Raw genomic sequence first — 27,867 nt, 5'->3', positions numbered from 1 at the left:
TAAAGAAGCAAACTGTTGAATGCCAACTTTTTATGGGAGCAAAGGATCTTAATATGTCAACTGCCCAGGAGAGGGATGGACAGTGCAGAACACAATTTTGTGGAAAATTCGGGATTAGGAGTATGTTGGGGACACCTTGCAACCAGTAACCAAGGCTGGTGGAACCTAGAGTGTGGCTGGAGTGTTGCTGACAGGCTGCTGGGCTCAGAGCTGTTGGGCCAGGTCTTCAACTATACTCAAACACACAGGGCATGACCTGCTTGCTGGCAGGCTGTTTGTGAGCAGCCCAGGTTGGAAGCTACAACAGCAAAACATTATGAAGCACCCACAGCTAAAGGATAGGTGATAACACAACCTCTCACTGGTCTGGATTGCACCCCAGAATGTGACACCATCCCCAGAGGGGGACGTGGCCTGAGAGGAGGGCCAGAACCAAAGAGAATGGGTTCTGTGAGACTTTGAGTCCAAACCCATCCTGGGGCAGTGTCACACCAGCAGCCTCACAGAAGCACAACCAGGTCCAGGAAGAAGACACTGGACCCATAAAGTTGTTGTAACTGTAAAAGTTTATTGCACCATGCAGACTGCTGCACTAAACCTCACTCAAACCATTTCCTGACAGTGCTTATGCCATGAAGTGTTGTTTGATCCCCAGAGAAACAGGTTTTGGTCTAAATAACTGTATATGAGTTTAAGTGAATTGCAGTGATCACTGGTTAAAAGATTTCCTCCCTGTGTAATGGGAGTTTTGTTCAATGGGTCCGGAAGGGAAGTCAAGGTGGGCAGGTATCAGGGTGACATGAATCGGGGCAGGGACTCAGATCCTTTCATTATTCAGTTCAACCATGATGCTGGGTATAGAGAAAAATTCCCCTTCTACAGTGGGACGAATCCTCCACTTACAGAAAGACTTCCACTGACTTCAGTGGGAGTTGGACTGGGCTTTCTGCCAGAATCCAGAAATGAGGTGTAAGATCTAATATAATTTTGGGGCCCTAGATAAGCATCTGTTTATGCTTCCCTTTTTGAAGGAAGAAATTTTCTCTTTCCTAGAGCAGCTTGGTAGGTCTTATATTGCTGAAGGCTAACAATAGTGATTTTGAATTATACATGCAACTCAGACACTTGGATGCTTATCTGTCCTGTAACTGCAAAAACAATGAGGAGTCCTTTTGGCACCTTAGAGACTAACAACCCCACTTCATCAGATGCATGGAGTGAAAAATATCATCTCCCACCTTTTCATGTTCTATGTGTATATATAGCTCCTTATTATATGTTCCATTCTATGCATCTGATGAAGTGAGCTGTAGCCCACGAAAGCTTATGCTCAAATAAATTTGTTAGTCTCTAAGGTGCCACAAGTACCCATGTTATTTTTGAGGATACAGACTAACACGGCTGCTACTCTGAAACCTGACGTAATTTTACAACTCATTTCAATTTCTGACTGCATTGCATTCTCTGATGGGAAAATATTTGAGGGAACTGTTTTCTATCAGCTCTGCTGATCACTCATAATGCACAAAGTAAAAATCATGGATGAAAGGGGTTGCAAGAAGGGTGTGCAAATAAGTAGACAAGGGAGAGAGGCAAGGCCAATTGCTGAAGTGAACAAAGGCTCAGCACAGATTTCCAGCTTCCCTCTAGCTCTTTAGGCTGTTTTTCCCCATGTAAGTTATGACAGATTGCATCACTGACTGAATCACTGCCAGGACATGCTGAGGATGACAGAGGCAAAGCGATAGGGAATGATGCCCTAGAGGACAAAACCAAACTACAGTGACTTCTGCAAGGCAGGGCTTTGGGAGTGAGTCATCCCACTTAGGAATGCCATTTCCCCTCAGACCAACCATGGCAGCCAACACCAGAATCATCTAGCAGCACTGAGAAAACATACCAAGGCTTTGTGTGAAATATTCGATAAGAGCTGAAGGAGTGTTGAGTGCGAGGGATAAAAAACATGAGGAAAGCGGAAACCATGACTGATAAACTGGCCAAGAGGAGAGCTGGCATGATAGGAAAGCAGCTGAGGATGGTGGAAGGCATTTTTCAGACCGTGGACACAAACCTTGCATCTTAGATCAGAGTAATGAAAGTAAATACATTATTAACACTCCATCTGGAGCTCCCCAAGAACGACAAGTTCAAAAAATAGAGGGCCATGAATTCAGACACTCCTTTGAGCCCTACAGCTGCAAGGCTCAAGCTTAAGTATCTAACTTCCTCTTACCATCACAACTGTCCCCAGAACTGCTCTACCATGTCAGTCTGGAGGTCGGGGCAGTGAAGAAAAATAATTCATCCAGAGCTCTGTGTGTGTGTGTGTGTGTGTGTGTGTATTTACAGAAGGAATAGGGGAAACGCAGATCAAAATTTTGTTTTAAACAGGAGAAGGAAGAATCTATGATGTGGTCAGCCAGGCCCATGGTAAGGCGGAAAGGCTGAGATACCCTGGAAGGATCAAGTTATTCTCCTTCCAAAGGTTTCATTCGCCACAAAGCAGCTCATACTGCACATCATGTAACAATGGAACACAAGCAGCAAACATCACATTACCATTTTCCCAGCAGGTGGTGGCTGCAGGTTAGACAGGACTGTGTGAACCAACCTGTCCTGGAGAAGAGATCTACAGGAAATGACCCAGGTGTAATGCTGTGGATACTGAGAGCTGGTCTACACTATGGGGGAAAATTGATCTCAGATACGCAACTTCAGCTACATGAATAACGTAGCTGAAGTCGAAGTATCTAAGATCGGATTACTCACCGTCCTCACGGCGCGGGATCGATGTCCGCGGCTCCCCATGTCAACTCCGCAACTCCGTTCGGGTTGGTGGAGTTCCGGAATCGATATAAGGGCGTTCGGGGATCGATATATCGTGTCTAGATGAGACGCGATATATTGATCCCCGAGCAGTCAATTGCTACCCGCCGATACGGCAGGTAGTGAAGACATAGCCTGAGAGGAGCAGATGGTAATGATCTCTATACCTTCTGTGAAGAGTTTTTCCAGCTGCTGTAAGATTAGATATAAGATCAGATCCACTGAGCTAAAAACGGAGGCCAACATTTTCAGAAGTGACCAGTGATTTGAGGCCCTCAACTTGAGAGACATTAAAGGGGCCTGATTTTCAAAATGTCACTTTTGAAAATGCTGGCTAGAGGCCCCAGTAAAGGGAAACTTAAACTGCAGCACATCTTGAAGTCAAGACATTTTTAGAAAGGTTTACATTAAAAACGTATAGGACCATATTGTACCTGTGCTGCTCGTACACGCATTTGCGCACACACAGCCCTCTCTCTGGATTTAGGTGGAAGCTGCATGTGCCCACACAAGGACAAAACTTGACCCATACACTGAAATGTTTACATTCATACAGATAATAACCTCTGTCTCTTATGTTGGAGGAGTTACCACCACTTGACAGTAATCTGAAATGTTTCACACCAGCAGGCAATAGTTTTTTCCATAACAAACCTCAACTCCGATTTATAGATCAGACTCTCTATACTTCTACTGGCAGAGAGGGGTCACAATTTACACACACATTTAAAACCACATCCTCTTTCCCAGGGGAGAAAGGACCAGAGAAAAGCAGCCTTAATTTGCTGTTGGGGAACTGAAAAGGCTGCCCAAGAGATGCTCTGAATCTGGGTGTCCTCCATGTGTTGCTTACAGGCCCCTGAGCAAGGGTTACAGGCACTAGGGAAGACTGAGGCTGGACTGACATACCTTTGCTGAAACATTTCCCACTGTTCTGATCTCATCAAAAGACTTATTCAGCCTTCTTCTAAGAACTGACTAGTGGATTGAGTGATAGATTTGGTGCCTACTATGTAATACTCTAAGAGAACAGAGAAGTAATAATGTTAGGAATACAATAAGTGACCTAGCCAGTGAGGTGAAATTATTATACATCGGGTTATAAGATTTTCCTGAATGAATGCACTGAGCTAGCATAATAGGGGGCTCTGGAATAAACAAGTAGTAAAACAACACAATACAAATAGGTAAGCAACCTCCCAGCAAACACTGGGAGCAATTCCAGCACAATGGCATACTGCCAGGCAACAGGTCAAAGTGACACAGCTGTTCTGCCAGTGCTGGGAAGTAACACATCGAAGGGCTATAAACAGTTAAAAAGCCCCACTTAGGAGGGGATGAGAGGTGGGAGAGGTGTCTGGGGCTGTGTAGGGGGACAGGCTGACACAGAGAGATGCCCTGAGGAGGGAGTATGAAAGAGTTGGGCCTTCCCCAGAGCCAGGGAATGGTGAGCTTTAGGGAGAAGCAGGCATGCATATAAACGGGTTTATTGTTTTAAGATCTGTTTTTTCTTAAAAGTGCTTTGGTTTTAAATACATGATGTTCTACTATAAGAAGGCTGCCTGGTCATTGGTTACCACTGTCATTATTCCCAGGCACTGAAGATAGATTAGACCTACTGAGGTAATCACAGTTGACCACAGGGAACTGAAGCCCAGGGCCCATTCTGAAACTAAGAGAATTGTGTGATTCTATCCTAAGAGAGAGGTAACAGCTTGAGGCCTGAGAAGGTACACTTGAAGAGAACAGGAGGGGTCAGAGGATCAGTTAGCCCAGTAACTGTGACAATTCAATCCACCTCCCATTGAAGTCAAAGACTCCCAGGGAATTCCATGGGGGGCTTAGAGATGGACTCACACTGCATAGTTCATATCTGGAATTTCACAAAATTCACATCAACCACTTCTGTGAGTCAATTTCCCTTTGATTTATGCAGAACAAGTGTGCGTGCGTGTATTATGCAGCCACTCAAGTTCAATTTTGTTTTTTTAATTGGTGTGGCTATTTTTAGGCTATGCAAACGTATAAATTTAAGATCCATTGTTGTGTTTGTATAGGGTCACTCCAAAAACAACTTCAGTTTAAACAAAAAAAAGAAAAGAAAATAGAATTTGAACCTCCTTTTGAGAAAACGAAATGTAAATGAGTCAGGCCACAATGGGAACTAATATTTTATTTCAAAAGAAAATTGTAATACTCTGTCTTTTAAAGGTGGCTATTGCTTGTGTATTGTAATTTCCATATACACACACACGATTTCATAAAGATTTTTACTGCCAACTGCACACTGAGAAAACTATCTAAATACATATTTACACTGTCTGTGAACTGATGATTCTATTTAGTCCCTGAACTCTTTTCTGGTTAAGTAAACTTCCTCTTCTCTAAAGGTTCTTTGGACTGAAGCAGCCAAAAATAAAATAATTTTGTGTTTCCGATGGCAGAGAGATCCCTTTGAAACACACTGAAAATAGAATAGAGTTGTCTTTCAGTACAACAGACAAATATTTCACCTCCCTGTTTATGGTTCTAATCCCACCACAGGGTTCCAACCAACAGGTGTTCCATTTTACGCCTGCCCACAGCATCAAATCAGCCCACACAATCCAAAGTCTCAGTTCTTGCTCTCAGCAAACTACAGTGTGAGCTAGCATATTTGGAGGGGGGGTAAGAAAGCACAGGGATTTTTAAAAAAATTATTTGTACTATTTGACAGCACCAGTATATCAGTTTGGATTGATTATGATACTGATACCATGTGTAGAGGTATGGGATAAATGCACTATTAACCACTGGACTATCAAAACATAAATAAATAATGCATTTAGCCAAAATCATTCTACAGTCACTGTTAAAACCATGAGTATGCCTGATACACTTTTCTTTAGCTGCTTGGGCTGGCAAATATAAAGATTTTAAAGGTTACTTAGATGCTATTTCAGCATCTTTCTTTGCTTCCACAGCACACATTTTTACACCTACGTTATAGCCTTAAGATAATGTTACCACAGAAAAAATATGCAGAAGCTTTTCTGTTCAAAATACTAAGAGAGTTTTAAGCCAAACGGTGTCTCTCTGTCCGTTAAGATTCTCTGCCTTGCATGAATTCACATTCTGTTTTACGCTTTCATTTCACTCAAGGAGAAGATGAAAATAAAGTACAATTATTTCATAAGCTCTGTACTGTACTGATATCCATTCTGCAGAATTTATTAACTGCAAAGCTCAGTATTGTACAGCTGATCTTTTAGAACAGGTATAAACACCCTTTAATTCAGTGCTGTTACAATAGGGATGCATTTGGCTCTATTTGTTTTTAAATAAAGGAAACCAGGCAAGTTGTTCTAAGTCAGCAGTTACTGCATACACCACAGCAAGCAACTTCAAGTTCAGCAGAAATTCACTAATCCCTACATGAACCAACTCCTGCAGAGGTCATTGACCGGCAATTACTGTGGGTAATGCTGGAACAGACCCAACAAGGGAGGGAGATTGCATCTGTGTATTCTGCAACCGCAGACATGTGATGTATAGACAAGCCAGAAGGAAAAGGAAAAGTAAACTGTAAACAACTCAGAGTCAGCAGCATTGAAATAAAAATATGAAAACAATAATCAACTAAATTGTAGATTGAATACACTCAAGGCTTGGGTATCAGAGGGTAGCCGTGTTAGTCTGGATCTGTAAAAGCAGCAAAGAATCCTGTGGCACCTTATAGACTAACAGACGTTTTGGAGCATGAGCTTTCGTGGGTGAATACCCACTTCCTCAGATGCATGTAATAGAAATATCCAGGGGCAGGTATATATATGTGTGCTAGCAAGCAAGCTAGAGATAACGAGGTCAGTTCAATCAGGGAGGATGAGGCCTTGTTCTAGCAGTTGAGGTGTGAAAACCAAGAGAGGAGAAACTGGTTCTGTAATTGGCAAGCCATTCACAGTCTTTGTTCAATCCTGAGCTGATGGTGTCAAATTTGCAGATGAACTGAAGCTCAGCAGTTTCTCTTTGAAGTCTGGTCCTGAAGTTTTTTTGCTGCAGGATGGCCACCTTAAGGTCTGCTATAGTGTGGCCAGGGAGGTGAAGTGCTCTCCTACAGGTTTTTGTATATTGCCATTCCTAATGTCTGATTTGTGTCCATTTATCCTTTTCCGTAGAGACTGTCCAGTTTGGCCGATGTACATAGCAGAGGGGCATTGCTGGCATATGATGGCGTACATTACATTGGTGGATGTGCAGGTGAATGAACCAGTGATGGTGTGGCTGATCTGGTTAGGTCCTGTGATGGTGTCGCTGGTGTAGATATGTGGGCAGAGTTGGCATCGAGGTTTGTTGCATGGATTGGTTCCTGAGCTGGAGTTATTATGGTGTGGTGTGCAGTTACTGGTGAGAATATGTTTCAGGTTGGCAGGTTGTCTGTGGGCAAGGATTGGCCTGCCACCCAAGGCCTGTGAAAGTGTGGGATCATTGTCCAGGATGGGTTGTAGATCCTTGATGATGCGTTGGAGGGGTTTTAGCTGGGGGCTGTATGTGATGGCCAGTGGAGTCCTGTTGGTTTCTTCTCTTGGGTTTGTCTTGCAGTAGGAGCTTCTGGGTACACGTCTGGCTCTGTTGATCTGTTTCCTTATTTCCTCATGCGGGTATTGTAGTTTTGAGAATGCTTGGTGGAGATTTTGTAGGTGTTTGGTCTCTGTCTGAGGGGTTAGAGCAGATGCGGTTGTACCTCAGTGCTTGGCTGTAGACAATGGATCGTGTGATGTGCCCGGGATGGAAGCTGGAGGCATGAAGGTAGGCATAGCGGTCAGTGGGTTTTCGATATAGGGTGGTGTTAATGTGACCATCACTTATTTGCACCGTGGTGTCAAGAAAGTGGACCTCCCGTGTAGATTGGTCCAGGCTGAGGTTGATGGTGGGGTGGAAGCTGTTGAAATCATGGTGGAATTTTTCCAGAGTCTCCTTCCCATGGGTCCAGATGATGAAGATGTCATCAATGTAGCGTAGATAGAGAAGGGGTGTGAGTGGACGAGAGCTGAGGAAGCGTTGTTCCAGGTCGGCCATGAAGATATTGGCATATTGTGGGGCCATGCGGGTGCCCATAGCAGTGCCACTGATCTGGAGATATATATTGTCATCAAATTGAAATAGTTGTGTGTAAGTATAAAGGCACAGAGCTCAGCAGCCAGTTGTGCTGTGGCATCATCAGGGATGGTGTTCCTGACAGCTTGTATTCCATCTGTGTGTGGGATGTTTGTGTAGAGAGCCTCTACATCCATGGTGGCTAGGATGGTGTTTTCTGGGAGGTCACCAATGCATTGTAGTTTCCTCAGGAAATCAGTGGTGTCACGGAGATAGCTGGGAGTGCTGGTGGCATAGGGTCTGAGTAGAGAGTCCATATATCCAGACAGTCCTTCAGTGAGAGTGCCAATGCCCGAGATGATGGGGCGTCCAGGATTTCCGGGTTTGTGGATCTTGGGTAGTAGATAGAATAACCCTGGTCGGGGCTCTAGGGGTATGTTGATTTCTTCTGGTGTTAGTGTAGGGAGTGTCCTGAGTAGATGCTGTAGTTTCTTAGTGTATTCCTCAGTGGGATCTGAGGGAAGTGGCCTGTAGAATTTGGTATTGGAGAGTTGTCTGGCTGCCTCCTTTTGATAGTCAGACCTGTTCATGATGACAATGGCACCTCCTTTATCAGCCTCTTTATCAGCCTCAAGGCTTGGGGTTCTTTTGGTAACCATGGGAGGGATCAGTATTCTTTTTGTGTAAGTATGCAATTAGGTAGCAAAGAAGCAAGGGATTTATAAAAGCACAAACTTGCTACCGCCTACAATGTCACACAGCAAAACCCTCACTTATCAACTAGCGATTCATTAACCCATTAAATTAATGTGTTGACTCTTTGGATTGTATTTCATTTTATGTTTTACAATGGGAAATCCATTTTGTTAGATGATTTTTTGTCTATTGTCAGTTCCACATAGTTAAATTAAAACTAGGGCTGTCAATTAATTGTACTTAACTTATGCGATTAACTCAAAAAAATTAATCAAGATTAAAAAAATTAATTGCGATTAATAGCACTTATAACAATAGAATACCTATTGAAATTGATTAAATATTTGTGGATGTTTTTCTACATTTTCGATATTGATTTCAATTACAACATGTAAGACAAAGTGTACAGTGCTCACTTTATATTATTATTTTTTATTACAAATATTAGCACTGCAAAAATGATAAACAAAAGAAATAGTATTTTTCAATTCACCTCATACAAGCACTGGTGCAATCTCTTTATCATGAAAGTGTAATTTACAAATGAAGATTTTTTTTGGTTACATAACTGCACTCAAAAATAAAACAGTGTAAAACTTTAGAGCCTATAAGTCCACTCAGTCCTACTTCTTCTTCTGCCAAGCGCTAAGACAAAAAAAATTGTTTACATTAATGGGAGATACTGCTACCCGCTTCTTATTTACAATGTCACCTGAAAGTGAGAACAGGCATTCGCATGGCACTTTTGTAGCCGGCGTTGCAAGTATTTACATGCCAGACATGCTAACCATTTGTATATGCCTCTTCATGCTTCACTCACCATTCCAGAGAACATGCTTCCATGCTGATGATGCTCGTTAAAAATGTGTCAATTAAATTTGTGACTGTACTCCTTGGTGGAGAATTGTACGTCTCCTGCTCTATATTACCCGCATTCTGCATATATTTCATGTTATAGCAGTCTTGATGACCCAGCACATTTGCTTTAAGAACACTTTCACAGCAGATTTGACAAAATGCAAAAAAGGTAGGATGTGAAATTTCTAAAAAATAGCTACAGCACTTGACCCAAAGTTTAAGAATCTGAAGTGCCATCCAAAATCTGAGAGGGATGAGGTATGGAAAATGCTTTTAGAAGTCTTAAAAGAGCAACACTCTGATGCAGAAACTACAGAACTTAAACTACCAAAGAAGAAAATCAATCTTCTGCTAGTGGCATCTGCAGGGCCGCTCGGGGGGGGGACAAGTGGGGCAATTTGCCCTAGGCCCAGGCCCCGCAGAGGCCACGCGAGCCCTAGCCCAGTGATGGTCCGCATCTTCGGAGGCATTTCGGTGGCGAGGGGCCCTTCAGGGCTGCCAAAGACGTGGAGCGACGGAAGGGGTCCGCACTGCCGAAATGCCCTGCAAGCCCTGGCCCGGTGGCGGTCCGGGTCTTCGGTGGCATTTCGGTAGCGGGGGGGCCTTCACTGCTGCTGAAGACCCAGACACGGAGCGACTGAAGGGCCCTCCACAGCCGAAATGCTGTCGAAGACCCAGACCGCCGCCGGATGAGTACAAGCACCACAGCTCTCCCACTTTGCCTCAGGCCCCCTGTCAAGGTTCCTTCCCCACTTAGAACTTTAGGGTACAGATGTGGGGACCTGCATGGACACTTCTAAGCTTAATTATTAGCTTAGATCTGGTACACTGCCACCATCCAGAATTTCAGTGTCTGGAGCACTCTCTGTGCCCCCAAAACTTTCCCCTCCCTAGGCTGCCTTGAGGGACTTCACCAATTCCCTGGTGAACACAAATCTAAATCCCTTGGATCTTAAAACAAGGAGAAATTAACCATCCCCCCTCATTTCCCCCCACCAATCCCTGGTGAGTCCAGAACCAATCCCCTTGGATCTTAAAGCAAGGAAAAATCAATTAAGTTCTTAAAAAGAAAGCTTTTAATTAAAGAAAGAAAAGTAAAAAATCATCTCTGTAAAATACTTTACAGGGTAATCAGATTCATATAGCCCAGAGGAACCCCCTCCAGTCTTAGGTTCAAAGTTACAGCAAACAGAGGAAAAATTCTCTCAGCAAAAAGAAACATTTACAAGTTGAGAAAACAAAAACAACACTAACCCACCTTGCCTGGCTATTACTTACAAGTTTGAAACATGAGAGACTGATTCAGAAAGATTTGGAGAGCCTGGATTGACGTCTGGTCCCTCTTAGTCCCAAGAGTGAACAACCCCCAAAACAAAAAGCACAAACAGGACTTCCCTCCACCAAGATTTGAAAGTATCTAGTCCCCCTATTGGTCCTCTGGTCAGGTGTCAGCCATGTTTACTGAGCTTCTTAAACCTTTACAGATAAAAGAGACATTAACCCTTAACTATCTGTTTATGACACCCCCTGAATCCTCTGGGCAGCTCTGGGCATCTGACTCAGATAATGAAAATGAACATGCATCAGTCTGCACTGCTTTGGACCGTTATCAAGCAGAACCCTCATAAGCATAGATGCATGTCTTCTGAAATGGTGGTTGAAGCATGAACATCTTGCAGTGCCAGCTACAGCAGTACTATGTGAAGGCCTGTTCTCACTTTCAGGTGACATTGTAAACAAGAAGCAAGCAGCATTATCTCCTGCAAATTGTAATCAACTTTGTTTGTCTGAGTGATTGGCTGACCAAGAAGTAGGACTGAGTGGACTTGTAGGCTCTAAAGTTTTACATTGTTTTATTTTTAATGCATTTTTGTACACAAAATTCTACATTTGTAAGTTCAACTTTCATGATAAAGAGATTTCACTACAGTACTTGTATGAGGTGAATTGAAAAATGCAATTTTTTGGTTTTTTACAGTGCAAATATTTGTAATAAAAATAAATATAAAGTGAGCACTGCACACTTTGTATTCTGTGTTGCAACTGAAGTTAATATATTTGAAAACGTAGTAAACATCTAAAAATATTTAAAATAAATGATATTCTATTGTTAACAGCGTGATTCATTGAGATTAATTTTTTAATCACTTGACAGCCCTAATTAAAACAAATCAAACAAAACAAAGCTAATAATCAGCTGAGAGTTGGCAGTACCTGCAGAACAGAGCATTTCCTTTACCTACTTCCCTTCACAAGAAATTCCAACCACAACCTGTTCGTGGAAGGTTGTTAGACAAATATCATGACTGAATTTGAAAAGGAGCTGGATAACTATCTAACTGACAACCAAGATGTGCGCATAAGGAAAAGAAGATCTCATGGCCTGTCATTCCCATCTCTATTCCTTCTCCCCATCTTTATACTCATGAGCCTAAACCACTATCTCCTCCCTTTGGCAGCTTTGTCTTGAAGAGCTTCCCTTAGCAACAACAGGAAGAAAAATGTCATTGAATTTCTTTCCAAGTGATGGAATCATTGCCCAAAAGAGAGACATGGCAGAATGCACAGCAATGGAATCACCGTCACACACAGAGTAAGGACAGGCAACCCGGGCAGTTTGACCATGAAAACGTAGAGGTTTTAAACCAGAAAAAATATTAGAAATTTCCAGAGCAAAAATCTCCAAATAGTAGGTCAAACCAGGTAGCAATGCTGGGATTATTGCATTTGAGATTGATATTTGATCTTTAATGAGAAATTGTTGCATTTCTAATGTTAGTTAACTATAACATTCCAATAATATTGTTTCCAGTACAAGGCAGTAAGTTTACAAATAGTAATTATTAGTTCTGTTGTTTTTTTCCTGAGAATATAATTAAGACTTTCTGGGTAGTTCTGTGGATCGTAACAGAGGCACATTAAGGATGCAAACATTTTCCAGGCAATATTCTTTTCTTACTACAGGCTCCCACTGCCTTCAGTGGACGTGCTCATGTGCATAAAGTTAAGCATATGCACAAGTGTCAGCAGGATTAGGGCCCAGGTTTGGAATCCCATGGAGTGAGAACAACAATCCAACAATAGACCCTGGCTGGGACTTTAAAACAAACAAAAACACACAACCCATAAACTCCCAGCTTTAAGAATATAAATGTGATCCCTGAAAGCTAACTTTTTGTTGTTATTGACTGTACAAATATTTTAAACTGCTTAGTTAGAAAATAAACTTTAAAGTTAAAAGGACACATTGCATATGCTACAGAATGAAACAAAATATAAAAGCAAATTCTAAACAGAAATCATATTTTCCACCACAACTGTGTGTTCTATTTACAGTCATCATGCTGCTAACTCCACGCCCAAAGTGTTCTCAAGATGTTACATGGTGTTCCATAACTCATTGTTCATCTCTGAAGCCTGAAACTGAAGTAAAGGTGGGGAAAGTCAAGAATTAACTTGAGTAACGTTATGGCTCTGATCCTGAACACACAATCACATGTGCTTAATTTTACTCCTGAGTAACTCAATGAGTTCTATGGGTCACCCTGCATGCCTAAAGTTGGCAACAGCTAACCTCCAATATGCATAAGTCTTCAAATGAAGAACCTACGACGAGTCCTACCTTTGCCACCTTTATAATACGCTATAACATTAGTCTCAAACACTACAGATTATCATAGTGTTGGGGAATTACTGTAGCATATTGTAACAAGGGTACTATGTCTCCCTGTGTGAGCTAACACAGGCACTGCAATGGAAAACCTGGATAGGATAAAAACAGTGCAATTAAAAATGTGCACACACATTTCACTCTTGTCATAGATCTTTCCAATTCACTTTGACCATCTGCCCAAATCTTGCAGTCTTTATTCAGGCAGGAAGGACTAGTCCCACTGACTTCAACAGGAATGATAACTAAGTAAGGATTAGAGGATTTGGGCCATAATGACAAAGACATGCTAGTAGCAATAGCAAGTGGAATCTAAATCCAGACGAAGAGGGAAGGTACATATGTAAAAATATTCTCATAAATGTCCCATTTTTTTCTTGACCAAAGAATAGATGGTAACTTCATATCAAGTTGGAACTCAGCTGGAAAGAGGATATTCTGCTCTATCCCAGACTAATTGATTTTAGACACAGCCTCATATAACTCTAGGTATTTAACTCCCATGTCATTAATCCCTGGCCTTTTCTTATAGCAAGCTACCTTCTCTGCTTCTCCTGGGCAAAGGCTTTTGCTTTTGGAAGACTTCTAATTGCTCTTGTTAAACCAAAGGTGTAAACATTTCATTCCTATAGCCGTCCTATTATCTTCAAAAGCTTCAAAGAGTGCCCTGGAGCACTGGGAATTCTTCTTACAGGAAACCATCTGCACATATAGACCCGGTATACTCTTTGATATAGTCTTGTGGCCCTAAGGTTCATGAGAGGCACAGATTATAGCCTCTTGGAATCTGTTCACCTTCCAGTGGCATGCCCTGTGAAACATCAGGGAGTAATTTGCTGATCAAAGAGTGTAGTTTTACCGCAAGTCAGTTATAAATTTGCTACATGTCCATTGCTGGAATCTGCTAGGCTTTGCAGAAATCACTCATCTCTAGTTTACCAACATGCATACAGCATATAAAGCCAGTGAATCCAATTAAATGAAAAAATGCATCTATTAATAAACTGGAGAGAGTGAAACTGACCAGATTCTATATTGTCAAATGCACTAAGTACAGAAGCTGGAAAAATGAAGAAGTATTTTTCTCTCTAATCTTTTTCAGCTCTAGTCGTTTTAGGTGCCACTTTAATAACAGTACAGTAGGTAAAAAAACAAAATACAAGTGTTATTTTTACATTGTTGATTTCCCTCTAACCAACACTATTTTTTTAGTTATGCTATCATCTTAAATGCTGGTGCACAGGAAAAGATGTTTTGGCTTGATAATAGCCTGTAAGCAATTAAAGGAAAAATAGCAGAACAGTTGAGAATAAAAGTAAACAAGAAGCCCAGATCATTCTCTTCTGTGGTAGAACCAATGAAAGGAGACCCTGGGAGAGGAAATTCCTGTGAGGTTCTTCCTCCCACCCTAGCCCCAACAATTCCAAGATGCAAGGCTTGTGGGTTTGCCCTGCCCTCAAATGGGGAAAGTTGTGGGGCCTGGGCAAAACCTGGTAGATCCCCAAAGATGCAGAGGAAGTTAGAGCCACTTGGGCAGAGGATGATTCTAGTCCTCAGTTTCCCCTCCATCTCGGGCTTCCTGGCTCAGGGTGCATTGTCAAGGTCTCCTCTGCCTGTTGCTGCCCACAGGACACCCAGAGAAACCTCTACAAAACTGAAGTGGTAGATAATACTTGCATCCATCATTCCACCCCCAGCCCATCCGTTCCATTCCCATCGCAAGGATCTGTGGGGTTAGGATGAGTCAAATAATGTCATGGAGGCAACTGATCCTTCATCTAGTCAGTAAGTCAGTGATTTCCACATGGAGGGTACCCTCCACATTGGTATCTTGGGAGCATGATCCGGGCCTATATTATTATTTCACTACGTCCACTCTTTATGGGCCCAGTCCTGCAAGGGGCTGATTGCCCCCAACACCCAGTAAAGCTAATGGGTTTTGAGGATGTTCACGCCGTCAGAGATGCCACGCAGAATTTAGCAGCATTGAACTCTATATTCTTCATATAATTCTGCAGCCAAGAATAATGTGCCAGAGCCTCGGCTAGTGCAAGTCAGCACCGTTCCTTAAGAAGACACAGTCCAAGGATCTGGCCAATAATTTCTTGCTGCATTCCCAATAAGTTGATATCCAGAGCAGGGTGGATAAAAAGTCTGATTTTTTTCATTTAAATCGCATTTTTTTTTTATAAAATGCTTTTTGAAAAAAAATCCTATCTAGAGATAGTTTTAATTAAGATACATTATAGTTCAAAGATAACTCATCATGGAATAGGGATTATAAATTCTAATTCTATAATATGAGACAATATATTCATGTAATTTTTAAGAAAAGTTTTAAATGAGTTCCAATAGTTCATGGATTAGGAACCCAATCTTATGGGGTTCCAGGGGTTTCTGTATAGATTATTTAGGTTACTCTTTCTAACTACCCAGTGGGACTCAGTGCTCAGTCTAGAAGATACCATCAGAGATGCTCAGATTTTGCAGTTCTCAAACTATGGATTTGTGTCTCCAAAAGTGAAACTATTCGAGCAGCAGATTCCAGAAGTCTTGAGGTCTTTCTGAATGCAGCCTTTATTGATTTGAGATCTACCATACCATTCTCTCACTAGAAGGGAAAACCTATAATGGAAACAGGCCATAAAAGAGATCCAGTTTGGGAATAAGAACTATTCAAGAAATATATGTTGGCTGATGATGTTTTAAAGAAAGTCACTCCAGTGAACTGGTGGAAGTCACTTAAGCACTTGGATTCAGAAACTGTTGACGTGATAATCTCACTTTCAACAGCAGTAGCTTCTTCTGCCGCTGTAGAAAAAATATTTTCGTCCTTTGGACTAATTCATTCCAAATTGAGAAATCATTTGGGACCTGAAAAAGCAGGAAAGCTTGTTTTTCTTTTCCAGATTATGAACAAACAGGAAAATGAAGGTGAAGATGACTAGGTTAGCTGCAGAAGCCAATATTTTAAGTTTTTCATGTTGACCTGGCTGACAGTCGATTTTAATTTTTTTTTAATTTCATTTAACTGTTTTAGTTAAAAACAATTTTAACAAGAACAAACCTGGTTTTAAAAAACTTGAATGTTGCACTAAATTCAAAAATTCATATGGTCATTTTGTTAAAATAGTATATGTTTGCTGTTGAAGAACATAATCCAGAATACATAATGTTGTTGTTTTAGTTAAACAAAACAATTTAAACGTCTGTCTGGTGATGTTCTCTTCCTAATACAGCATGGAAAGAAAATCCTCCAAATATTAATGATTAACCTGTTGAATTGGAGATAATTCTCCTACCAATGACTTCATAAATATCTGCTTCAGTTACCTTGGGTAACTGAAATTCAATTTCTGATATAGCTGTAAAACTAATCTGAAAAGTTTTCAAAATAAATCAGTTTAAAAATGTACAGTGTGTACCTTCTAAAAATGAAATCTACATCTCTGAGTTATGAAGAATATGTATTAAGGCAGGGGTCGGCAACCTTTCAGAAGTGATGTGCCGAATCTTCATTTATTCACTCTAAGTTAAGGTTTCACATGCCAGTAATATATTTTAGCATTTTCAGAAGGTCTCTTTCTATAAGTCTATAATATATAACTAAACTATTGTTGCATGTAAAGTAAATAAGGCTTTTAAAATGTTTAAGAAGCTACATTTAAAATTCAATTAAAATGAAGAGCCCCCCCGACTGGTGGCCAGGACCCGGGCAGCATGAGTGCCACTGAAAATCAGCTCGTGTGCCGCCTTCAGCACCTGTGCCATAGGTTGCCTACCCCTGCATTAAGGTCATAACAACCAACAGGAATGCACTTTTATGTAGAAATCCATGATTAAATTGAGTCTTTCTGACTAGTATCAGAGAGGTAGCCGTGTCAGTCTGGATCTGTAAAAGCAGTAAAGAGTCCTGTGGCACCTTATAGACTAACAGACGTATTGGAGCATGAGCTTTCGTGGGTGAATACCCACTTCGTCGGATGCATGGAGCATGAGCTTTCGTGGGTGAATACCCACTTCGTTGGATGCATGGCATGCATGCATCTGACGAAGTGGGTATTCACCCACGAAAGCTCATGCTCCAGTACGGCTGTTAGTCTATAAAGTGCCACAGGTCTCTCTGCTGCTTTTTCTGACTAGTGTTTTAAATCAAATCCACCGTGATCCAGGATGCATTTACATTAACTATGCAAACTTCTATTTGCCTGGGATGAGTAAAATGACATGTTATTTTCCCCTCATCATATTAAAGAATGCTCCTTTTTACCTAGGAGTTATTGTGCCTCCGCTGTTAAATTTCCATGGCAATCTTGCAAAGCTAATTCACATGCACAGTTCATGAAAAATAATTCATACATAAATTGCATATAGAAGAGCCACAGTAAAAACAACGCTTTTCTTTCTTAAATTGGCCTTGCAGCTTAGGAAGGCAAGACTTGCTAAAATATTACAAGAGGATCCCATTTTATTCTTTCACACCTTACACTTCATTATGTGGGCCATGCTTCTTTCTTGCTCTTTTATTGCAATGCAGTTATTCTTGGCTGTGATCCACCATATTATTAGCACGACAAAGGAAAAGGAAAGATAAAGACACACCTTGTTACTCAGCAGGATCAACAACTGTTTTAGCAACAAAACAAAAATAACCAACACAAGCACATGGGGTTTGACGAGGCTTTGAAAGATACTTGTTTGATAACCAGCTAATACCTGTTATTACTACTATCAGAGAACATACAAAGGACTTAAGAAAAACTTATTTGAACCCTTCAGGTGCATGAACTCCATTCTCGTCTTTCCATCTTTTTTTTGGGGGGGGGTGGTGAGGGGGAATGGAAAGGGAATGCAAACTGTCAGGCTTTTCCTTCAGCCTCCTCCCACAGCTCTCCCTTCAAAAGAATTCAAAGAGTAATAAAACAATTGCCTCTCATATAATTACCATGCCTACCACACCTGTTAGACAAGGTGTGTGTGTGTGCGGAGGGAAACAGTGGAGAGAACTAAACCGCCCCTACTGCCCGCCCCCCCGCCCAAAAAAAGTTTGTTCCCAGCTTTTCACATACAGTAAAACCACATTACAAGTTGTTCCCTCAGAAGACAGATTAAGAGTCTGGGAGAACTGCATGTTTGTTTTCTAAAAAAGAAACAAGTGACAAACTATGCTGCTTCTGAAGTCTTGAAAGTAAAACCTGGATGGTCCAACTGAAGAGATTCCATAGTTGTACACATTTCTGTGATTATACAACTTGAGCTAATGTTGGTCATATATTTTATGACTAATAAGAGCGGACAGTTCCAAAAGATTGCTTAAAGTGAGGGATGAAAGCGGATGATCAAACACAGTAATCTGAGATCCAAGTAGACTTCTTCCATCTGAATCAGACGTATGCTCCATGGTATTTGAGCCTCAGTCTTGGCACTTTTTTCCTGTTTTTGAGAGTACAAGATTTGGCTTTCAGACCCTGTGTCATCTTAAATTTGCCTAATTACAAAGTATAGCCAAAAAAGGCCCTTTCAGGGTCACTTCTCAGTATTTTGAAGCATAAACGTTCACTTGGAACATTTAGTTTAAAAGATACTGTTTCCTAAACTAAAAGATTACCAGTGAACCCTCAAGTAAGTGATTAAATGAGAGGATGCAGTATCAATATATTATCTGTATCAACACAAATTATACACGCACGTACTTAAATCACACTTCTTGATGCAACTGCAAAGTGCACACTCTTTGCACTTAAAAAAGGGGCTGAAGAAGCAAAGGAGTAAATCTTGTGTATTAGTGGAAAGGTTTAAATAGCACTAAGGAGCAAATCTTAAGTCCAGGGCATGCCCAAGTAGTAGGGCCAGGTTCTGGGCAGAATGTGGGGTGGAAAATGAAAGGAACTCTCTCCCCTCCTAATCCAAGCCATGAAGCAACCCTGATGCAGCTCTCCAGCTGTTCTGCAAAGACTACTGCAGCCCAATGGCTGAAGTAGGCTCTATATGGTCCATTTTGAGGCACCTACCTTCCTAAAGAGAGGATGGGAGGAGCCATGAAGGGGTGTCCTTCTACAGTCCCTCACCTTCCGCCGCCTACCCATGCTCAACTCAAACCACATGTTCACCGATAGGGGGCCCCTGTGAAGCTATGCTGTGCATCACACAGGGACTTGTGTGGCCCACTAGAGACTGTCCTGATCCCCTAGTTATATGTCCACACTTCTGAAGGAGGGTGTGGATTTGGACCTAATGTGAGCATAAACTAGCCCTGGAGTACCCAACATACAGCCTGGGAGCCAAATACAGCCTACAAATCTTAAGGATGGATTGTGTTTTTAAGGCACAGTCAGGAAAAGGGAGGTCGTGCTGCATTGGAAGTCCCAGGAGACATACTGGCTGATCCAGAAATGAAGTCAAGAGAATTACACATCTGTAAGTAAATCAAGTCAAGATCTGGCCCACAAACAATCAGCAGCATACAAGATTCACCACACTGAAATACAAGATTCACCACACTATCATGATTTTGCTGTAAACCTCAGACCACTGACCACCTAGAATTTACTGTCACAGAAGTACAGCCAGTGCAGGCTATCAAGAAGGACCCTTCCATTGCAGGGGCTCTAGTGTAACACCACATTCTCATGGACAGTATACTGACTTGATGCATACGTTATTGTAGTACTTCAGAAATGTTCAGCACACCCTGCAATGCCACTAAACCACACGAATGCAACATCTATACTAAACTGAAGCTATGCTATTTAACGATTGTTGTCAAAGCCAGGGCCATTCCAGTGGGGATAACATTTTTTTCCTTATAATAACCATACAGAATACCCTCTCGACTCACTCTCATAAGTAGGACTTTACATATAGCACATTTAAAAGAAAAAACAAATAATGACTTAAACACTGACAGCTGTTAGCACATTTTCCAATTACAGAGTGGAGAGGGTTAACTTGCCTAACTTACACGGGAAACCCCCATGAAAAGCTCTCAGCAAGTGTGGGGGGGGACCTCTCCTGAGTCACAGCTAACATTTGGTTCAGTGTTTTATGAAACTGTGGCATTATCTCCCCATCAACATGTTCATTAACTATCTTATTACCTCTCAAAACCAAATTCCATTACTTTTAAATCTTCCAGAGGGGATACAAACTACTCTAGGACAGTGGTTCTCAACCTTTTTTCATTTGCTGACCCCAACAATATGTCCGTTGGAAATCTCTTGTCTCTATATATAGTTGAATTCTGTTCAGTCAGTTTTCAGTCCAAGTCTTTAGCGGACCCCTTAGATATGGTCCACAGACCCTGGACTACAGGTTGAGAATCACTGCTCTAAAGTGCCTGCATTTACACTGGGGGACTAAGGGCATCTAAGGGATGGAGATCTGCATTTTGATACAAATACATCCTGGATTTGTGAACTAGGTCTGCAGAAATGCTGCAGGTTTGGTTAACTTCACTATACATTTGATACTTTAATCCAATTATACTACATGTTCTCCAGCACATCAGCCATGTTAATCTCTTCTAAAACTACTGAATTCTCTCTAGTCCTAGGAATGAAAGTATTTGCTTCTCAATCTCTGCAAGCAATGCTAACAATGGACCCCTTTCATATATGTAACAAAGTGTTTGAGGGGGGTGGGGAGGTTACTGCGCTTCCTTGTTTTTTTATCACAATAATGGATTTTAAAACAATATACTGGTAACAGATCACGTGTATGGACTTTGTGCAGCTAATGCGAGAGCAATCACAGTGTATTCCTTTTGCTACTATCCTTAGCACCTCTGGACTTGAGCCTGATCTTTTTTTCTCATTCTTAAAGAGATTACTGTCCAGTTCAATGTGGAGTTTGACCCTTTCTTGCTCTTTCTGTAACCAAAGGATACAGTACTCCCTCTCCCTGTATTACCATTCTTCATATATAGATTATGCAGGGTCTGAATGGTATTTATATTAATCTGTCCTCACCTGTTAGGGTAACTGGATGTCCTATGCAGGTAGTAAGCAGATACAGACAGTAATTTGGCCAGTTGATAGTTACTGAAAGAAGCTGTTAACAGAACTGTGTGATGGCTTGTGTAAAACAATCCGGCAGTCTCAAAGCTACTCCCTCTTGGCTGGTCATCAGAAAAACAGCACCACAGCCAGAGGCAGCCTTAGAAAAGAGATCTTGATTCTCCACTGCCCTGCACTTTGCGCAGATCTTTACACCTATGCAAAGGGAGTGTAATCCTGATTTAGCAGTTTTTCATACTAACATTGCACAGCACAGATATAGAGGACTGTACGTGGTGCCAGGCAGTGTAAGATCAGGCCTTCAATAAGCATGAGCAGTTCTGTGGGTGCCTTAGACAATATACTGTAACAAGGAAGTGTGCACAAGATGTTCATTTATCTTAATATAGCTGTGCAGAAAATACATTAGCAATCTGTCATTCACAGCATGCATGCATTCCTGCAAGCTAAGTGATAAGGCTAAATAGACTGCCTAATCCACTGGACAACAGGTGGAATCAATGCTTGGAAATATAAGTGACAAATGTGATCTGCTCACTTTACATTCTGAGCTACTTGAACATTCACCTTTGCGCCTCATTGATGCCACTGGACTCAACAAGTACTGATAAGCCCTCTGTGTCATATTCATGACTGAGCAAGCAAGAGTTGAATTTCCCCTGCTGATTATTATCGGAAGTTAATCTAACTGGGCAAGGATTAGTCTGCTGGGCACTTTATCACTTTCCAACAAGTACATGACTGGAGATGGGAAATTTAAACCTTTCCACTAATACATACAGCAGGGCCTGATGCTGAGCTCAATGAAGTCAATTTTACAGCAGCATAACTCCACTGACTTCAATAGCACTAGTATGAGCGAGAGGAGAGTCTTTCCCACTTGCATCTCAACTGTTGAATGAGCCTATTGCTAACATTTTTCCCCGCTGTTTGTTAACCCACATTTACTTCAGTTTCCAGGGAAATGTAGGCTTAGCTATACCCTCTAGTCTTTCTCACTTCCTTCCAGACTCTCATTATCCATGCATGTGCTCCTGATTAGAAACCATTCAGACCATACTCTCTGAGAGTAACTGTGTGTGTACATGGTTTTGAGTGCATGTTCAATGTAAATACCTAAACTAGTCTACAAAATGAAAAACTAAAAATTACATTAGCAATAGGCTCAATCAACATTTCGGGGAACATGTTTTCAAAGATAGTCATCTAAATCATATTCATAACGTGAGCACATATTTTGAGGTATTTGTACAAGTAACTATGTGTGCAAAATATACAAGTATACATATAATTCTCTGTTCTGCATTCATCATTACATGTGCACATTTTGCAAATGCAACTTAAATTGCCTGTTTTAAAAAATTTGTGCCTTGATTTTCAGTTTGCCAAGCACTCACAACTCCCTCTGAATTCATCACTGGCTCTTTGAGCAAGCTCAATGCACAGACGTTATGGGCAATCAACACATCACAAGATTAGGTCCTATGTAAATCAAATCACTTTCCTTTCAGTACTGGAATTTAATCATCCTGAGATTAGTGAGAATTACTTATTTGCATTTGTTTGTTTCCTCAGCCATTTGTGTTCCCTCTGGCCTTCCTTTTGTCCTATTTAGTGTGGTTTTCTGATATCCCTTACTTTTTCACACTGTTCCTGGCTGCTTCCAACTTACAGGTGAAAAAAAAAAAAACCCACTCTCTAGTGGAGTTGGAAATGATTGACTGCCAAGCTCAGCTAGTAATGGGGATGATTTTTTTTTAATATAACCAGCAAATAAATTAGAGATCACTTATGCTCTCCTCTGACTAAAACAACTGGCTGGTAATTTCAGTTTGTAACAGGAGATTGACCATGGTCAAGGGAAAGCACAGGAAATATGAAATAGCAGAGTGGTCAAGGAATACTAACCCCAGACCAAAAGTGTTAAGCTGAAATGGGCAGCAGGACATCCAAACATTCAGAGGTTTACACCATTTCATCACCACATAGCTTTCTTGCTATCAAACCATGTCATGCCTGTAGGAAATAAGTTTCCTGTGTCAAAACACTTAGCTCACCAATGATACATTGCAATGCAGGAACATTGCAGCACAGCCTTGACAGCACACTTCTCCTACCTATTGCCATGGCTTTATTTTTTTTAAACAAAACAAGAACCACAACATAATGTGATAAAACATATTGTATTTCTAGCTAGCCTGACTTCTTCAATCACATAAACAATTACCATTATTCAACTTGACAGTACAGTTTTAAAAACAAATAGTGCTAGTAATATTGCAATAGATAATGGCTTGTCAGCACTTCTACCCCCAAAATATCCCATTTTCAGAGGTTTGAGAGTCATCCAAACAAACCTGTTTCAGGTTAAAACTTGCAAGGGAGCAAAGTTAGTTTCACAACATTGGACAACAAAGTGAGATCAGCTGTTTTTTTAATTGTGGAAGGAAGGGGAAGAAAAATTGTCTTCAGAGTTCTTTGCAGTTCTGTGATGGGAAAAAGGCTTCAATTTAAACCAGAGAGTTTAGCAAGCAACTCTTTATCATAGAAATGTATATAGATCCCCATCATCCAAGCACATGTTTGTGTTACGTTAATGAAACAGTTACAAAATAAGGCACAACCTGTTACTCATAAAGAACAGAAGAACTATTTCATGACATTACTAAAGGTCAGTCCAATCTTTGACCAGTCAAACAGGTCTTGAACTGTGCCCTTAAGCTCACCAAAACCATGGTTTGGCAGACTGCCTGAGATAGCAGGTTCCAGAGGCATTACTCCCCTCTGAAGGCTGCTACCAGCCATAGGGCATTCAGCACCAGACAGACAAAAAGAGATGTAAGCAGACTGCAACCACCTTTACCACGACAATGTCCCAGAACATTTATACCTTGACTCACACCTGTGAGTAAATAATTACTGCACATCACAGAGCAATGGTGGGTGCCCACAATGGCTTGCTACATGATACCAGATGAACTGCAGCATTCTACACTGGCTAAAGATCCCAAGCACTTCTGAATGTGCGCTAGATTCATTTGGCAATATTTGAAAGGTTGGAAGGCTGGACTATAGGCCTAGGTAGTTAAATTAAAAATATAATCTGTTATACATTCACACAAAACTTTCTAAAGAAATGCAGATGCCTGGGATTGTATTGCCATGACAGAGGGAAACAGAGAGTATGCCCATTGATCTTTCCAAAATACACATTCCCAAAATATGCACTAACCCACTTGGTCCAAAGCATTGAAGGACCACCATCACCGCCTTATAGTTAAGGATGAGCCAAGAAAAATGGGGATGGTACATAGAACTTTGTGAAGTAGTAATGAGGATCAAAGTACACAGCTTTTTGGAAACATAAGGCACCGAACACCAAGTAATGCAATTTCATTTGAGCAGTTTACCTGTTCTCCAGCAGTGTCATGCACACAACCTCTCGCACACCAGGGTTGTTGGCTTTTTCAACAGAGCAGCTTTGCAGATTCCAGGTAGCCACCCTCAGCACAGGCTTGCCATCTCTCACCCCGCCAAACATCTCCACCGAGGGGCGAGTGGATATAATCTGGGTCGGGCCCCCAGGTGGGAAATCCAAGTCCTCGCTCTGGAGGCTCAGCGAGGTGGGGCTGGGGTGAGGATTGACGGTGAAGCTGAGCCCCCCGTTGGTATTGGTGGAAGGGGGCCGTGACCTCTCGGTGAAAATCTGGTGCCTGATTTTGTCCAGGAAGGAGGAGTTGATGCAGTCCATCTTCACCAGGTCCTCGATGCTTCTGAAGGGCCCGTGCTCCTTGCGGTAGTCCACGATGCCGTGGGCTATCTTCTCCGTGACGCCGCGGATGCTCATGAGCTGGGCCGGCGAGGCCGTGTTGATGTTGAGCCTGGCGGCGGCCAGGTGAGGCAGCGGCTCGGGGTTGGGGTCCTTCCTCAGGGAGCTGGGCGAGTGCTGCGCCGAGCTGCCCTTGCTGCTCACGCAGATCTCGAACTTGACCTGCTCCAGCCGGGCGGCCCCGACGCCACTCACCAGCGCCAGGTCCTCCACTTTCTTGAAGCCCCCGATGTACTCCCGGTACTCCACGATGCTCTGCGCCACGGTGCGGGTGATGCCGGGCAGGGTCATCAGCTCCTCCTCCGTGGCGCTGTTGATGTTCAGCCGCTCCTGGTTGACCAGGATGTGGCTGAAGTTGCACGCCGCGCTGAACTTGCGGCTGTGGCAGAGGTCCGAGGGGTCCCGGGGGATGGAGCGGTGGCAGCCCAGATTGCCCCCCATGGCCGGCGGCGCGAGTCGATCCTACCCCGCGGTGCGGCGGGCAGCGCTGCGACCTGCTGCGCGAGCGGGGCGAGCTGCGGGCTCAAGGTAGCGCGGGGGGCCCTCGGACTGCGGCGCTGGGAGCGGACTGGTGCCACTACCCCGGCGAGTGGGAGCTCTCCCGGCCCAGCCCCGCATCGCCCAGGGGGCGGGGCCTGCAACCGCTCGGCTCCAGACCCGAGAACTTGGCAGCGGGGCAGGGTTCAAAGCAAAGGGGAAGTTACAAATATCCCCGCCTCCTGCCCACCCCACACACGCCAGCCGGCAACCTGCCCCCGGCCAGCCACGCTCCCCGCCCGCCGGGCTGCAGCCTGGCCCCGGCCTGCAGAGAGGGAGAGCCGGGCACACACTGACAGCGGCCGCAGCACGCAGCCGAGCCGAGCCGAGCCGCTGGGGGTGCCCCCCTCCGCTTCCTTCCTCTTCGCGGAGTTTCTTCCCCGCCCCGGGCTGCTTGTGGACTGCGCAGGGAGAGGCAGGGGAAGGAGCCTCCTCTGCTGCTGTCGCCGCCGCCGAGACTTAGCCAGCCCGCGTACAACTCGCTCCCAACTCTCCCTCCCAGCCCTGGTCCCCGCAGAGCAAAGGCGGGTGCACCTGGCTCTCCCCGCTGCTGACTCCAGGCTCAGCCGCCCACCAGCCCCTTGCAACGGCGCTGCTCGCCCGGCACCGCCTCTGCCCCGTCGCTTTCCTCCGGGGTTGGCACCAGCGCTTCCCTCCCTCCGCAGGGGAGGAGGCGCCAGCTGCCTTGGCCTCCTCCTGGGCTGATCACATGGGTTCCCTGCCTCCCATGCAGAGCCCAACCTGCGGCCGCAGCAGCCCTGGGGGGAGCGACAGGTACCTGAGCTGGAGGGGTGGCTGATCAGCGCTTCCTTTCCCTACTCGGCGTGCCCTTTGGATACTGCCGGCTTCAGGTGGTGTTAGGGTGACCAGATGTCCTGTTTTTATAGGGACAGTCCCGATTTTGGGGTCTTTTTCTTATATAGGCTCCTTTTACCCTCCCACCCCCACCCATCCTTGTCCTGATTTTACGCACTTTCTGTCTGGTCACTCTAGGTGGGGGTAATTGGTGCCTATATAAGACAAAGCCCCAAATATCGGGACTGGCCCTATAAAATCAGGACATCTGGATCTGGCCACCCTAGCTGGGGAGCGCCTCTCCCCCGGGCTGGCAGCTGCCAGTGATCCATCTCATCCGGGGGGAGCTGCACAGGGCAGGATGAGCTGCTGTGGCTCCATCGGTGCTCCGTCCCTGAGATCAGATGCTGTGCTAACTTCACCATGGTCTGTTGGGCTGGCGGCGGTGCCCATTGGCATGTGATTGGACCTGAGGGTTTGCTGCTGCTGTTGCCACTCTGCACCCCAAGAGGTGGATTTTGGGGTCCTGCAGTTTTCCACCTATCTCCTCCTCTACTGCAGCTGTTGGACCAGCAGGCTGGGGGGGTGAGCAAAGCATGAAAGCAGTACTGTGTTGCCATTTAGCTTGTCATTTAACAACTTTGTTTGCCAAAAATTCTTGCTAACAATCCTGAATCTAATTTCAATATTTTTTTTAAAAAATCAATATCTTAGCCAAAAACAGAAAATTAAGTTGTTGACAATTATTAGTGACAGGTTTGGTTTGAGGCAGGGAGTGGGTCAGTTTTCATCAGAGAAACAAAAAATGTTGACTGACTTTCCTATAGCTTGTTACTCCTGATAAGAGCCCTCCAACAACTGTAATATGCTCATCTCCTTACTAGTGTATAAAGCAGGGTTCGGCAACCTACGGCACACGTGTCAAAGGTGGCAGCTGAGCTGATTTTTGATGGTATGCAGCAGCAGGCTGAGCGGCTCAGCCCATCACTGCTCTGGGGTTCCGGCTGCTGCCCTATTGCCAACTGGGATACCAGCCATTGGCCCCACTCAGCACCTGCTGCTGGCCTGGGGACCCCCAAGGAACCCCAGGCTGGCAGTGGGCTGAGCAGGCCAGTTGAACCACTCAACCTGCTGTCAGCCTGGGGTTCCATTCACTCAGCCGGCAGAGGGCTGAGTGGGCTGGTGGCGGGCTGAGCGGGCTGGTGGCAGGCTGAGCAGGGCCGGTGGGGGGTTGAGTGGCTCAGTCTGCTGCCAGTCTGGGGTGCCAGCAGAACTCAGCCTACTGCTACTCCGGGGTTCCGGCTGCCGGCCCCTTGCCAGTCAGGAGCTCAGCCGCCAGCCCCACTCTGCCTCCTGCCAGCCTGGGTGAGCAGAATCCCAGGCTGGTAGTGGGCTGAGGGTGGGGGGGGGGTTGGCGGCCAGGATCCTGGCTGGCAGGAGTTGGTGGTCAGAACCCCAGACCAGCAGCGGGCTGAGCAGGGCCTGGGATCCTTGTCTAGGGTTCCAGCCACCAGCCCGCTGCTGGTTTGGGGTTTCATTTACTCAGCTGGCAGTGGCCTGAGCAGGAC

The 27,867-nt window shown here is 43.7% G+C and overlaps 1 protein-coding gene across 1 annotated transcript in view; it reads right to left on the bottom strand.

The window, feature by feature from the left end:
- Window positions 1–26,188, bottom strand: part of EEPD1 (endonuclease/exonuclease/phosphatase family domain containing 1) — a 97,127-nt gene extending 70,939 nt beyond the window's left edge. The window contains exon 1 of the mRNA XM_030551356.1: window positions 24,549–26,188. Coding sequence (XP_030407216.1) covers window positions 24,549–25,408 — 860 coding nt within the window. The 5' untranslated portion in view covers window positions 25,409–26,188. The remainder of the gene's footprint in view (window positions 1–24,548) is intronic.
- Window positions 26,189–27,867: the final 1,679 nt, after the last annotated feature.

The sequence above is a fragment of the Gopherus evgoodei genome, chromosome 2, assembly GCF_007399415.2.
Source record: "Gopherus evgoodei ecotype Sinaloan lineage chromosome 2, rGopEvg1_v1.p, whole genome shotgun sequence".
Taxonomy (NCBI): domain Eukaryota; kingdom Metazoa; phylum Chordata; order Testudines; family Testudinidae; genus Gopherus; species Gopherus evgoodei.
The sequence above is the reverse complement of the archived record's forward strand: the minus strand, read 5'-3'. Positions and strand labels throughout refer to the sequence as shown.